Source organism: Pongo abelii, chromosome 10 (assembly GCF_028885655.2).
Source record: "Pongo abelii isolate AG06213 chromosome 10, NHGRI_mPonAbe1-v2.0_pri, whole genome shotgun sequence".
Taxonomy (NCBI): domain Eukaryota; kingdom Metazoa; phylum Chordata; class Mammalia; order Primates; family Hominidae; genus Pongo; species Pongo abelii.
The window spans coordinates 49,734,734-49,750,597 of record NC_071995.2 but is presented as its reverse complement, the minus strand read 5'-3'; the positions used below and the strand labels follow the sequence as shown (position 1 = coordinate 49,750,597).

At 45.0% G+C, this 15,864-nt stretch overlaps 1 protein-coding gene across 3 annotated transcripts in view; it reads right to left on the bottom strand.

Moving 5' to 3' along the window:
* ACVR1B (activin A receptor type 1B) overlaps window positions 1–15,864 on the bottom strand; it is a 45,757-nt gene that overhangs the window by 12,601 nt on the left and 17,292 nt on the right. For 2 of the 3 annotated variants that reach the window (XM_009247748.4, XM_054527263.2), the window contains exons 2-5: window positions 8,996–9,235; window positions 7,924–8,172; window positions 3,255–3,485; window positions 250–417 (exon numbers count right to left, since the gene is read on the bottom strand). In XM_009247748.4, the coding sequence (XP_009246023.2) occupies window positions 250–417; window positions 3,255–3,485; window positions 7,924–8,172; window positions 8,996–9,235 (888 nt within the window). Of the gene's footprint in view, window positions 1–249; window positions 418–1,608; window positions 1,732–3,254; window positions 3,486–7,923; window positions 8,173–8,995; window positions 9,236–15,864 lie in introns of all 3 variants that reach the window. The other variant, XM_024257180.3, reaches the window with a different exon arrangement.

Genomic DNA, 15,864 nt, shown 5'->3' with positions numbered 1-15,864 from the left:
TTGATTGACACGTAGCTGAATATTGATGTTATAGGGTTCCTGAGGGAGTTCTAAAGACAGAGGTGAAGGGAACACCCTGTAGATGCCTCACTTAAGTGAAGCTCAAACCTCCTTTCCTTTAAATTAAACTAGAGTTCCTGAGGTCCAGCCCCAACTTCCTCAGTAAAAAGGAATTCTAGGAACTAAATCAGGACACTGCGGACCTTTCATGCCTACATCACTTCACCGCTCCTGTGCTCGTCCACTCACCTTGGGTGCCCACGATCTCCATGTGCAGGTGTGCCAGCCCACTAGCAGCAGACAAGGCCAGCTTAATCATCCCCTCAATTGTCACTGTGTACCGGTTCAGATAATCAAACAGGGACCCATGCTCATGATAGTCAGAAACAAGCCACAGCTGTGTCCAGGTGCCATTATCTGCAGAGAACCACAGATGAGTTCCAGAAAAAGCGTAACTATCAGCAAAACAGTGAAGGTTAGTAAGGATGAGTGTGTACAACACAAAATCCAGTTAGACTCCTGAATTCACATTTCCCACCTCCACGCCCCCTGAAGCCCCATCTAGCATCCTTTCATTTATAGTGGTCTACCAGTTTGGGACCTCAGCAAGGACAGGGGAACACCATTTCTTTCTTAGGACTGCTCCTGATTTCTTTTAGGTGAGCTGTAGGATTCTGAACATTATGTCAAATTTGAAATGTGAGGTACTCAGGAAAGAGGACGCATATGCCCGGGGAAGGTAACAGCTATCACCAGCTTTGTCTGCAGCACTGCTTTGATCCTGACCAAGACTTGCTCATCTGCAAGGGAGAACCACAATGAGCTGGATCTACCACCACCAAACAGGAAAGCCTTGGAGGGCCTCCTGTGTCCCAGCGACCCCCTGAACACAGCCCAAACACAGCACCTGTCTCATCTGTAATGTTTCTTTTCAGTCTGTTGTTCTTACCAGGCTATGATACCTCTGTGAGTAGGAAAGATCTCCTTTATGCATTACTGGACTCCAGGCCAAAAAATGCTTTTCAGTGCATGAACAGCCCACTTCCAAGTATTCCCAGAAAGGCATCTCATCCTTCACAGGAGCAATAGAAGGTAGAGTGCATACACTTTATTTTCTCTTTTACACTACGGACAGCAGGAAGGGGGAGAGCAGGAGGAGGGAGAAAAAGAAACACCAAAGCCAGGAATCGAATTAAGCCATGCCGCTGTCAATTGGAAGACTGGAAATTGAGTTGAAATCTCCAAAATTCCAGGCTGGCGCTGATTCCAGGGCACCATACTATATATACCCCATGTTAAAAAGGCAAGAACGAGGGAGTCCGATTGTTTCCCTTTCCTGGCCTTAATGTGGGTTTTGAAAGCCAGATCCCTACTCACACAAGCTACCAGAATCAATAAAGGGAATGGATCCTAGAAACGCACACATCTTGGCTTCTCTTATCACAAACAAGGGGCCCACCCAACACACTGCTTCTCGCACTCTAACCAGCCCCAAAGTCCTGAGGACCCTGCAAACAAGTTCGAAGAGAAGACATGATTTGATCCTTTTAAAACATGTAAGATTTAAATTTTATCAAAAGGTGATAGTTTTAAAAAGGAATAGCTTACTCAGCGGGAATAAAAATCTTGCTCTTCCCCTTCCTCCCTTGTATTGGAGTCTAAAGCTCCTCAGCTTGGGGGCAGCAGAAGCCATTACAACTTCCCATAGCAATGTGAGGAATGAGCAGTCTGCTGTTGTTTCAGGAATGAAAAACAAATAGCATCTTCTGTAGGCTTTGTAGACACTAACTTCTAAATTGCACCGTGCCACAGGAGCAAGTCATGTCACAACTTCTAGAGAGACCCTTACACAATGTGAACCAGCCACTCATGGCATCCTCTCTGTGCTCCGGGTGCCACTACCTGTCCACGTGTCTGTCCCCTTCTTCCTGGGAGCTCTGTGAGGGGAGGGACTGTGTCTTGCTCTTATGTGTGATGGTCCAAGCAGCCAGCAGAGGTCTGGCCCACAGCAGTCAATAAATGTTATAGAATTAATGAATGAAATTTTAATTACTACCCACTATCTTCAGAATGGAATACAATCCTCTCAAAAAGGCCCCTCATAATCTGGCCTCTGCCTCCCTCTCCACCCACAGCCATCCAAGTTACTTGCTGGGTCCCAAACCTCACCTTCGCACATGTCTGCAGGGCCCTTCCCTGCAAGGAAGGTTTTTCTTCCTGACCAATTCTTGCCACCTTTGTCTCAATTGGGCTCAGGTGCAAGTCAGCCCCAATTTGTGCTCAACAGAACAACTCGTGTTTACCTCCTCTAATCACCCTTACTCGTCATCCTTTGCTAGTCAATGAGGTCCTCAAACATAGGGAGGTGCCCGGCACACAAGAGATTCAAAAACTAAAGCAATAAAAGGGAGAGGAAGAAGGAAAGAAGAATCCTCAGGGACAGGACTGACCAAGAGCAGAGTCTGAAGGCGACACTTTGTGGACTACAGGCTTTTCTGTCGTATCCTCCTTGCCAGGGTTGAGGCCACAATTCCTCACCCTAGTGATTTTCTTTCTTTTTTTTTTTTGAGACGGAGTCTCACTCTGTCGCCCAGGCTGGAGTGCAGTGACGCGACCTCAGCTCACTGCAACCTCCGGCTCGCTGCAACGCGACCTCAGCTCACTGCAACCTCCAGCTCGCTGCAACCTCCGCCTTCTGGGTTCAAGCAATTCTCCTGCCTCAGCCTCCTGAATAGCTGGGATTACAGGTACGTGTCACTGTGGCCAGCTCATTTTTGTATTTTTAGTAGAGATGGGGTTTTGCCATGTTGGCCAGGCTGGTCACGAACTCCTGACCTCAAGTGATCTGCCTGCCTCGGCCTCCCAAAGTGCTGGGATTACATGCGTGAGCCACCGTGCCCAGCCCATCCTAGTGATTTTCAAAATAAGCTTACAGGACCCCCTGCAGGAACTACACTGGAGGTGGGTTTGGGGGAGTGGAGAAAGAGAAATTGAACAGGTAGGGTGAGGGGATGTATCTTGTTTATCTGAGTAAGAACTGCTTGTTTATTTGCTTGATAACCTGGATTTCTGTATAAGCTTTTCATGGAATAAAAGGCTCCACACTTTAAGGAAAGCATGGAAACCTTGACCTTACTCAAGTTTTCTCTCTACGGGTTACAATGATGAAGGCAAACAGAGCTGTGCGCCCCACAGCTATGTACTTTCTCTAGCATCCTCCATCTGGGAATGCTGTATCCAAGCCCAGCCCTTACCTTTATTGTCAGCGGCAATAAATCCAAGGATGTTTTCATGGCGCAGCATGACTGTCTGGTATATCTCTGCTTCCCTGAACCAAGACCGTTCTTCACGAGAAGAGAATATTTTCACAGCCACATCACCACCCCTCCAGCGGCCCCGCCATACTTCCCCAAACCGACCCTTGCCAATAATCTCTTGTAAAACGATGGTTCGGGCCACTGTGCGCTGGACAAAGAGGGGTAACCCTGTGGACCAAAGAATAGGAAGAAACCTGACATTGCAAATTTGACAAATTTTCCAACCCCCACACTAATTGGCACAACGGAAACACCCTTAACATGGTGTCTTCATCCTACACTGGTCCACTAACCATGGAGAGCTGCTGCTGCCCATACACATTTCTAGGTAATCTACCAGAGGGCTGAGCCAGGCGGAGAGATGGGGAAAGAGTGAACACAAACAGGAAACGTGTATGATTAGCTACTCCTTATCTAAGCAATTTCTCCTCTCAGTAGGCACGGATGGTAGATTTGAATGTAAATGTTTGACCAGATTTACCAACTCTTCAGCCAGCCACCTGTGGGCCGAACCACCCACATCTGCTTTATTTTGGTGGAGGAAGGAAAAAGGGCAGAGAACATGAAAGTGTGGGCTCATGTGCTGGGGGCCACCTTTTGGCTGTTCTGCTTATTAGCCACTAGAGGGCAGTGCTGTGAGGCCCATGGGTTCCCATCTCCGAAGAGAGCAATGCTCTGCTCACAAGTGAACTCCAGATGTAGAATGGAGGACTATCTATGTTTAGTCTAAGATTAACTTTACTGTCTTTATAAAACTCAACATTGCTTCATTTGACTCATTCAATGTATCTCTATGTATCCAATCACCCTTACCATCACAAGTGACTCTTAACTGTCTTACTCCCACCTCCAATCAAATAAATAAATACATTATTAATCCCTAGGTCTGGTAGATGGGAACTACCATTTACTGCATGCTTACTATGCATTAGGCTCCATGCTAAGGGCTTTACATAAATTATCTCACTTCCCCAAACCACCTGGAAGGTAAGGCACTGTTATCATCCCCATTTTATAAACAAGAAAACTAAGGCTCAAAGAGGAGGTTATGTAATATTCAAATTCATACAAGCAGTAAGTGGCAAAGCAGGGCTTAAAATCTAGGACTGTCTGACTCTATAATCTATGCTTTTAATGACAACAGTATAGAACCACCAAAATGTTTCTCAAATTAGCCCCCGCCTCTCCATCTCCGTCCGCCTGTCCTACTTTTGGACCTTCTCTAAAAGACTTCCAACAGGTCTTTTGCCTTCCATCTCAGCCTGCTCTTGCCCTGTGCACCCACACACACCCCGCCTCACCCCACCCTTCCCAACAGAAGGCTGGTAGTGAATGAATTCATCCTCCACACCACTGCCAGAATTCCTTCCAAAGGAAAAAATGAACATTCATTTCCCACATGGAAACTTTCAGTAGAAGCCCCTTACCTAGAAGATAAAGGTCAGCCCTCAAGATCCTCTACACCTGGGCCTGACTTCCCCCCTGCTTCCCCAGCACAAGCACATCATGCTGGTCTCCTCATCATAAAAGTTCTTTAAACATACAGTGGACCTTCATGCCTTTGTCTTTTTACTCAAGGTATTTTCAATGGCCTGGAATGTTCTTTGCCCTCTTGCCTCTCTTAAAAATTCCAACTCATTCTTCAAGACTCCTTTTTTTTTTTTTTTGAGATGGTGTCTCGCTCTGTCACCCAGGCTGGAATGCAATGGTATGATTTCGGCTCACTGCAACCTCCACCTCCTAGGTTCATGTGATTCTCCTGCCTCAGCCTTATTACAGGTGCCCGTCACCACACCCAGCTAATTTTTGTATTTTTAGTAGAGATGGGGATTTCATCATGTTGGTCAGGCTGGTCTCAAACTCCTGACCTGAGGTGATCTACCCGCCTCGGCCTCCCAAAGTGCTGGAATTACAGGTGTGAGCCACCATGCCCAGCCTTTTTTTTCTTTTTTTATTTTATTTTATTTTTATTTTTATTTTTTTTTTGAGACGGAGCTTTGCTCTTGCTGCCCAGGCTGGAGTGCAATGGCATGATCTGGGCTCACTGCAACCTCCGCCTCCTGGGTTCAAGCGATTCTCCTGCCTCAGCTTCCCGAGTAGCTGGAATTATAGGCGTGCGCCACTACACCCGGCTAATTTTTTGTTTAGTAGAGACGAGGTTTCACCATGTTAGTCAGGCTGGTCTTGAACTTTTGACCTCATGTGATCTGCCCATCCCGGCCTCCCAAAGTGCTGGGATTACAGGGGTGGCTGCCTGGCCTCAAGACTCCTTTAAATGTGCCCTCTTCTGTGAGACTCTTCCCAACAATTCCTGTGTCTCTGATCCAATCCTGGGTCAGCCTTTTCTTTTTTTTTTTTTGAGACAGAGTCTCGCTCTGTTGCCCAGGCTGGAGTGCAGTGGCTTGATCTCGGCTCACTGCAAGCTCCGCCTCCCAGGTTCACACCATTCTCCTGCCTCAGCCTCTTGAGTAGCTGGGACTACAGGCGCCCGCCACCACGCCCGGCTAATTTTTTGTAGTTTTAGTAGAGACAGGGTTTCACCGTGTTACAGGATGGTCTGGATCTCCTGACCTTGTGATCCACCCGCCTCGGCTTCCCAAAGTGCTGGGATTACAGGCGTGAGCCACCGCGCCCGGCCGGGTCAGCCTCTTTCTAATCTGTTTAAAACCATATCACCCAGAAGGTATTCAGTATATACTTATTTAAATGAATTGAAAGTCATATGAGCAGCATGGACTTACTACTTTAAAAACCACATTATTAGAAACCTAACACCTTGGAAGCTCTGCATATTCTGAATGAAGAATATACTAAACCACTCAGAAGGAAATAGTTATTAACCATTTTACCACAGACGACTAAACAACTACCATGGCCCTTCCCTTGTTTCAGCTGGTCTGGGTCTTAAAAAGACTTTGGAAAACCCAATCTACCCTCCTCTAGCAGCAAATCAATTCCCACAGTCAGCCAGGAGGTTCTAACCACTGCCCTACCTCTTTCAACAAGGAACAAGCCCTAGATTTTTGCTGTTTCTAAAAATATGCAGCTTTTAAATATATCCATCATTTTGGTGCTCTCTACTGCAGAGCTTAATAAAAGCAAAGCCACTGAAATTCAGGAGATGTCACAGCTCAAAGTACTCCTGTGTCAAGCAGAATGTCTGGGCATGACTGATGGCATAATTTCCTCACAGAACAACAGTCTTGTCCCACGTCAAGGAAACATACATAAAAACACGCAAAGCTCTCACAAATAAGATCCTCTGCGTTTTAGCTAGAATGGCAACAGTGATCTTTGTGGATGTTTTTTTTCTTTTTTAAGAATGGACTTGAAGCCAAGAATTTGAGACCAGCCTGGGCAACAAAGTGAAACCTTCCACCAAAAAAAAAAAAAAAAAAAAAAAAAAAAATTTCCAGGCTTGGTGGCACATGCCTGACATCTCAGCTACTCAGGAGACTAAGGTGGAGGATCTCTCGAGCCCAGGAGGTTGAGGCTGCAGTCAGCTGTGATTGCACAATGGCACTGCAGCCTGGGCAACAACAGAGCGAGACCATATCTTAAAAAAAAAAAAAAAAGGAATGCAATACCATTGTCACAAAAATAACGGTTTATCTTCATTAAAAAAATTATTTGCGAGGTGGGTGGATCACTTGAGGTCAAGAACACAAGACCAGCCTGGCCGACGTGGCGAAACCTTGTCTCTACTAAAAATACAAAAATTAGCTGCTGTGGTGGCGCATGCCTGTAATCCCAGCTACTCAGGAGGCTGAGGCAGGAGAATCACTTGAACCAGGCAGGCGGAGGTTTCAGAGAGCAGAGATTGCGCCACTGCACTCCTGCCTGGGAAACAGAGCAAGACTCTGTTTCTAAATAAATAAATACATAAATAAATAAGTAAAAAAATTCTTTTGCATTCATGTTCACATTTAATAGCTAGCTGAGCTATACCCCGAGACCTAAACAACCCCAAGCCCCTTTATCTTAAATTCTCATCTTATGCCAAGGTCCAGTGTTTGGTTCATTTCCCTCATCTGAGAAAGACTTGGTCAACAAAAGGCAGTACAGGAAATAGTGCTGATGCTATGCTGGAGGCCCACACTGCCTTTATTTTCACCCCCACCAAAAACCCTTGGGCAACTGGTACAAGTCAATGATTCACCAAATCCCAACTCTAAGCTTTACTGGATGTCCTTAAACTCCCCTTGTGGTTGCTCAGAGATCAATGATTAGCTGTCACCACCTCACAGGAATCTGGCACACTCCTGTTTCTCAAAAGGGGCCCTGAAATTGAGCACTCCACTGCTCAGGTGGAACCAGCTGAATTTTAATAGATGTACGTACAGTTGCAAAGCTTAGAGAGGCAGGACTTCTGTAGTGGATAATTGTGTACTAGACCTTGGGAATCCCAGGGAATGAGAGATTTTCTGTGAACTCATTATCTTATCTTATTACACGTCAGACTCCAAAATAAGGGGAACTAGGAAACCAAATGACTCAATGCTGGTAGAAACAAATGCAGGGCCCCCAGCCTTCTCTATAAGCACTCTATCCTGCTGGGAAACTGATGAAAGCCAACCACAGACACGATGCCCGGAGAACTCGGTACCTGAGCCAGACCCTGAGGTGGAGAGATCGTAGACAAGATCCTGGAGCGTCTTGTCTTTGGAGAGACACATCTCACATGAGGGATCTTCCATGTCCAGTCTCTGGCGGTTGTGATAGACACGCTGATGATAGTTAATGACAAGGAAAACAATGATGATGATGAGGAACAGGAGGAACACCGGGCCGGCGATGATGCCTACCAGCTCCACCGGGCCCCACATGGACGGGTGCTCAGGCTCCTTGAGGTGACCTGGGTCAAGTGAGAGAGGAGAGGGAAAGAATGAGAAGTAAAAACAAGGGAAAGAGTAAAAACACCTCCCTCAAAGCGAAGAGTGAAAAAGACCCCTTTCCCTGTCGATGTGTTCAGGCTCCCTTGATCTCTCTGATCTTCCTGGGTTAGTCTTGTCTGCCTAGATGCTCTCAAATGCCCAACTTCTTTAGTTAAGGCACCTCTCTCCGCAGTCAAACCCACAACCCACTTGGTAATCTCATGCATTTCGTGGTACTATCCCCGCCTCAGGCCCTACACAGATGCCTGTTTCTGCTCTTTAATTTCCCACAGCTCCTCTAAGCTCTGCTCTAGTTTCTCTCCTTTTCCTGTGGGCTCCACAGTAATGCCTCCTGAATGGTAGACTTGCAAAAGGGTGGTATGTGGTGTTTCTCAGCTTTGGTCACTGGCCTTTTCCTATTCTGTTCCCTCCTCACATCTAACCATCATCCTCCCTTGAGGAGTCACCTTTGCTCGGCTCTGGGGCCATCTCTTTCTGGATCAGTCCCACATCCTCCCGTGGGGATCCCTGCCTGGTTCTTCCACTCCTCACCGCTGCCTATGGCTGCTAAGCCACTACTCAAAACACTGCAGGCACCTCTGGGACGAACTTGAAAATCTGCTTCCTCACCCTCTAATCTACAAAAGCAACTCCTGAGAAACCCCAGCCTTTGTCACCTTGGGGAACATCCAAAAGGCATCTTTATCGTCAAACCAAGTGAGTGGGCAAGAGTAGAAAAAAATGAAACGACGGGGTGCCCTACCTGCAAGCTGAGCCACTAGCCCAACAAGGGCATGCACTCACCACTGGGCACCCTCAAGTCGATCCTGTTGCAGTAGTCAGTGTAGCAGCAGTGGGTGTTGCGCAGGTCCTCCGAGCTCAGGCAGTAGAAGGGCTTCCCGGCAGGGACCAGCTCCACTTTGGGGATGCAGGTGCGCACATGGTGCTCCATCCCATCCAGATTGAAAATGGAAACCATGCAGGCCCCATCTGTCTCACACGTGTAGTTGGCCTGGAGGCAGCTGGTGCACGCACACAGCAGAGCTGCAGGAAATTGGGGAGCAGACATTGACATCAATGGTGAGATCTTTTGCAGGTCCTTTTCCAAACTTAGAATATAATCCCTTAGCATATCTGATGTTCCAAAACAGTTTTTATAGAGATGGGGCCAAAAAGATATCCTTAACTGAACACAACTTCACCTGTTTATTTAGCTCACAAACAAGGCTTTTGAGGCTCCACTATTATCCTCTAAGTGCTCTACTTTATGCCTGTGAGAGACAGAGGAACTACCTTTTCTTCAAATTGAGATGCCTGACAAGAGGAAAGCATCTTCCTTTTGGAGAATGTGGGGCTGCCCCCACTTCATGCAGAGCCACCTAGGGTTCCTGGAGCTATCACCAGCCCTATCTCCCCCAGCAGGAACCAAGCACACCCACGGCTTCCTGCAGCATGCATGCTCTCACACATTCTTTTGCTGCAATGCTTTTTTCCTGCCTAATTCTTACATATCCTTCAAAATTCAACTCAAATGTCACTTCTTTTGAAAAGCTTTCCCTGACCACTCCATTATTGTCCTCCTGCCTTTAGAAGTCCAAGTCAGGTGCCCCTCTCATTCACGAGGGGCAAAAAGGATATCCTCCAAAGAGGAGAACTTGAGAGCCTCCCTCATGAAGTTATTGTGAGAATTAAGGGAGATAATGCATTAAAGTGCTCAATACATTTAACCCATCCTGAAAGGCCCCTGGATAGCATGGACATGTGTTCACGCATGCGTGCATACATACACATGCACACACAAATTTTTTTCAAACAGGCAGTGTACACAATCACCTCTGGGATTAATGAGTTTTGCTGGGTAAGTATCATACATAAGTATGTCCCATTTGACAGGGAATTACTGCAAATGAATTTGGCGCCTCTGAAAGTCTCTTCAGCAGCCCTGGAATCTGAAATCCTTTATTTATTCAACTAACAAGAATAGCACAGACAGCGGCAGTTGGTTCTCCCCAACACTGTCTCCCATGAGACTAACCTAGCTCTGACCTCTTAGCATGGGCAGGAGTGTTGCTTTGCCCACTAGAACACTGAGGCTGGGGCTCGGAAGTGCTGAAGGAAGCACTCACACATTGGCGGGTGGAGGTGGTGGGGGCCCAACTGAGTCCCAGATCACACACTAAGTAAATACTATCTGGATAACAAGTGGGAATGCATTCACACTATGGCCCCTGGAGATGAGACACTTATGGGCAGTCCCATGAAAAGCTACCCTGTCATAACTCACCAATTTAGGCTGTACATAGTCTATCTTCGTCTCTTCCTCCAATATTCTGAAAGGCATCTCTTGGCTTTTCAAATCCAAAGACAGATTCTAAATATCTCAGTGCCCGACCCCTCCTTCCTTAGGCTTTCTATAAATGAGCCGATTCCTTGGTAGTCCCACCCGAGGAAACCAAGGAGGCAGCCCTGGCAGGTGGATAGACAGTGTAGACAGTGCAGATCTTCACTTATGGCCTGTTGTATTTTTTCACGTTTCATCAGATCCCTTTCTTCTGGGAGAAATTCCAAAACATGCAGCCTCTTGCTTAAGAGTTTGGGTAATGTTATTTCTTAAAGTCAGAACATTTAAAGTAGGTGCCTATTAGACTAGGATCCAACTCATAAAAGGGATTTTTAAAAGTAAATTTCTCCTGAATTTTTATTCTAACCCATTTAGACACAAAAAAGACTAAGGAATCACTTCATTTTCCCTTCCAAATACCTTTGTTTGCTCCCTCTCTTATTCTTTCTGCTTTTACATTTACTTCTGAAACTCTCAGAATACTTGATCCAAACCTCTTTTACTCACACTGAAATCTTAACTCAAGAAAGCTAACTCCCATTCCCCTTTGTGGCAGTGGGGACATTCAGGCACTTTAAAAGGGGTTCCCTATGGAAAGCATACCTCTCAATATTTGTGTTGTGATGTCCAGCAAAGAGAACAACATTGGTTCTATTTTGGGAAGCAAGAAGGGAAAAGTAACAACTTCAAGAGAGGACTATTCTGAGCACAGTGAGACACAAGCCCAAACCCACAGTTGCCTTTCAGAAAAGCGCTCACTCCAGAGCCCACCAATTAGAGGGATTGAATAGTCAGCAGCCTCTGCTTCCAGATACTTATGCTTATTTCGTTAGTTCACAACCTCTTTCACAGTGATTCATTCTGGAGAACGAACACACCCACACGTGGCTCATTATTTTTGGGAAGTACTTAAACAATCTTGGTGTAAGACAGGAAAGAACAAAAGTGGTGAAATCTATGCTAGACAGGACGAAGAACGGAACTGGGGGCTGGGCCGTGTGGGTTTGTGATAAGGCGCTGGGTGAGTCCCTGAGCCTATCTGGGCCTCAACTACCCAACCAGAAAACACCATTTATCTTACAGAGATGGTATGAAGATTAGCCAAGCAACTGCTAAGAGCTGCGGGTCCTCTGAGAAAGGCCACTCTACACATATCTATGTCTAATTACATATTTTACAGAGTGAGAAGTATGAAAAAGATATATTTTAAAGATAACTACCACCGCTGCCCATACCCCTGAAAAGGTCAGAATTACCATCACTAGGAGCCACAGTGGGGATCATAGCAGGAACAGGTCAGAAAGGCTCAAATGCCAGCTTTAATATTAACCACATGACCTTGAGCAAGGTATTAACCTTCCTGCACCCGTTTCCTAACCTGTAAAGTGGGGCTGTTAATGTGCAGCGTTAGGCAATTTTGTTGCTGTGTGAACCTCACGGGTGTACTTACACAAACTTAGATAGCATAGTCTAAGTGGTGTAGCCTCTTGCTCCTAGGCTAGAAACCTGTACAGCATGTAACTGTACTGAATACTGTAGGCAACTGTAACACAAGAAGTATTTGTATCTAACACAGAAAAGGTGCAGTAAAAATATAGCATTATAATCTTATGGGACTACCATCATATAACAGTGTGGTCCATCACTGACCAAAATGCTGTTATACGGCACATGACTATATTTCACAGGGCTATGTAAGAATTACACGAATAAATATATATCTATTTTTTAGAGACAGGATTTTGTTATGTTGCCCAAGCTGGACTCGAATTCCTGGGCTCAAGGGATCGTCCAGCCTCAGCTTCCTGAGTAGCTGGAACTACAAGCATGTGCCACCACGCCCAGCTAATATATTTTTTAAAGTACTTAACAACCAGTAGATCTATTCAATAAATATTAATCCCCCCTCAATGTAAAACCTAAAAACAAAACAAAAAAACACCGCCCAAGTAAAAATGTGTCTCCTTAACCACTAATTAGGAAGTGGCAAGTTTCAGTAAGAAACTGCTGTTCAAGTTTCAGCTCTATCAGAAACTAGTTGCATGGCTTTGGGCAAGTCATTTAACCTCTTTGAACCTCATTTTTCTCATGATTAACCAGAAAGAAGGGATTGAACTATATGACCTCTAAAATCCTTTCCAGCTATGTTTGAATCTAGTTTTGTTTTTAAGTTCACACTGTTTGATCACTGACCCAACACTGGACAATTCTGCTCTGTTTTATATGCCTTTTCCTAAACATCTTTTAAAGATAGACATTTTGGCTAGCCTTCTGTTAACATTCATTTTCCACTGAAACAAAAGTGATAAATTATAAAAACATCTAAATTTACTGTAAATCTTAGTTCATTAAACCACGCACACTAAATTCAATTCTTTCTGAAAAGCTAAATCTGGACTAATGATAACAGCCTCTTAGAATCTGTTTCATAGTGACTCATCAGGTTAAAAATTTTACACACCATGTATATAAACAATACATACCTAAAACTCTCCTTATTCTAAGGCGGAAGAATTACGTAGTAGAAATAACACAACTCGGAAAACCAAATCACAGGAGTAACAAAATCACTCTATACATAAACAAGTTAGGAAGTGGTCAGAACAAAAGCCCTACTAGCATAGACTTTTGTCATTAACAAGTTAGTCAAATTTAAACTAAAGACAAAACCACCTTGGCAGGGTTTGAACATGGTTCCAAAGTATGATTGGAAGGTGGTTTGTGGTAGGATGTAAATGCAAATTTGATTCATGAGACAGGCTGTGTTTTGAGTAAGGCTGACAAGTTCCAACCTGGGCAGACTGTCTAGCTCCGTGTTATGGAGGCGCCTAACACAGCTGGAACTCAGAAAAGACAGGCCACTCAGTGACACCATAGCCCAGCTAAGAATTCTCAAAAACTGCCACACAGGGTCAGACTCACCGCCATTTAGCCCAACATCCCACCTCAGACCCTCACCAGGTGCGGTATGGGAGAGTGCAGCATGATGGCGCCCCCTGTGAAAGGGAAGAGGCACAGCACACGATGTCTAAGTTTGTCCTAACAGATGAAGGTCCAGGAGTGCACCTAAAACTTTTTTGAAGCTACAGTAATTTTGAATTTTAACTTAATTACTACTTGGGAATAATAAATTTCATAAATTTAGTACTGGTTGTGGAGCACTGTCCTGTTTAGGTATGCTAGACATTTTCAAATTTCACCGGGCAACCTTCTAGTTCTGCCCTTACTCTTCGTGATTTTATGATTTGATCATAAACTGCTTCTCAGCACTCTTTCCAGATGAGAAATTCACCAAACAGCCCAAAGTGACAAGAATAGCCTAATACAACCACGATTATTTTAATTATTCTTCCCTGGCCCTTATCCCAACCCCCTCCAGTTTCTCTGGGATAGAGCAAAGACCATAACTCTACACAACTGTGATTGCAGGATCAGAGACATCAGTTTTATATTCAGGTAGGATGTTTTCAGTTTGTTTCCCGCAAGAAAACACTGTGCGGAGCTACGCTGTGTTATTGTATCAAGAGTTTTCACTTTCATCCTCTCCTGTGATCCCCACAGGAACTCAGGAGCTGAGGCAGGTATAGCTGTCTCACTTTATGGATAGTAAAGCCTCGGAGAAGTTAAGGGGCTCACAAGCGGTAAACCAGTAAAACGATGGAGCACATCTCCAACTCAGGTCTCCAGGGTCTAAGTCCGATCTTTTCCCCACAACACCACACAGCATTCTACCACACTCTTTCTGACAACACCTGGCACACAGAGCCAGCAGGGCCACGGCCACACTAGGAACACCTTCATGTGATCAGATTCAGCACCCTGCAAATATCATTCACATCACTCTCAACACATTCTTACCCTCCTCGTATCAAATGCACTATTGGTTTTCTGACCAAAGAGCCACACCATGTCTTCCTGCAGTTCATCTCCAGGAATTTAGTGTGTTACAGCCTGGGATAACAATGCCACTGGAAACCTCAAGGTTTCACCATGAATTCCTTACTTCATATTGGTGACTCTACCAATATTACAGAAGTGGTGCTTTATCCCTACTTTATTTTTTAAGACTTTTTAAAAAATTTTCTTAGAGACAGGGTCTTGCTATGTTGCCCAGGCTGGAGTGCAGTGGCTATTTACAGGTGCAGTCATAGCTCACTGCAGCCTCAAATTCATGGCCACACACGATCCCTTCTGCCTCAGCCTCCTCAGTAGTTAGGACTACAAGTGTACCCCACCACGCTGGCTAAGATAGTTCTTTATACACAGTGTAAATTCCTTTAATCCCTTTGTGACTTTAAAATAACTACCTGTACAGACTTTATTAGGGTCTTTCAAAGTCCAGATCAAGTCTTTCTCTTTATTCACATGCATACTTACCTCTATAAAAAATTCCAATTAGCCTGCCTGGGCTTTAGAGAAACCATACTGCCACCTTCTCTCGAGTGGGTAGTATAATGTTTTCTTAGATTCAGTAGCCCTAACTTTTATTATAGGTCTCATCAGCATAGCAACCAGGGTCTTTCTGGAAATCTCTTTACACATATAGGAGTAGCAGGTCAATTTAACAGTCTTCTGGCTGCAGTGCCATTTAAAGAAATAGACTGTGTTCCATTCACCTTTGCATCTCCAGGGCTGAGTTCTAGTAGGTCCACACTAAACATCTGCTCAAAAATGGCCATTTATGATGACAACATTAAAGTCCTTTGAGATGGGAAGAAAAATAATATTGTCCCAGTTACTATGGCCATGTAACAAATTACCCCAAAAACTTGTGGCATAGAACAACCATTTAATCTATGCATGGATTCTATGAGCCAGGAACTTGGGCAGGGCAGCAGGGACAGCTTATCTCTACTCCACAACATCTGGGGCTTCAGGTGGAAGACTCCAAGGCTGGGGCTGGAATCATCTGAAGGCTTATTCACGCTTACATTTGGCGCATGATGCTGGCTGTTGGCTGGGGACCTTCGTTCTTCTTGATGTGGTCCTCTCCAACTACAGGATGAGCATCCTTTATCCAAAATGTTTGGACCAGAAAGTATTGCAGATTTCTGATTTTGGGGGATTTTAGAATATTTTCATATACACCTGACTGGGCAACCCTAATCTGAAAATCTGAAATCAAGATGCTCAATGAGCATTTCCTTTGAGCACGTTGGTGCTAAAAAAAATTTTGGATTTTGCAGCATTTTGGATTAGGGATGTTCAACCTGTAGTCCCTTTGTGTGGGTTAGCTTAGGCTCCTCATAGCATGACAGCTGCCCTTCTCCAGAGCAAGATCCCAAAAGGAAACGAACCTGGCAGAAACTGTATCCTTCTAGCAGCCTAGCCT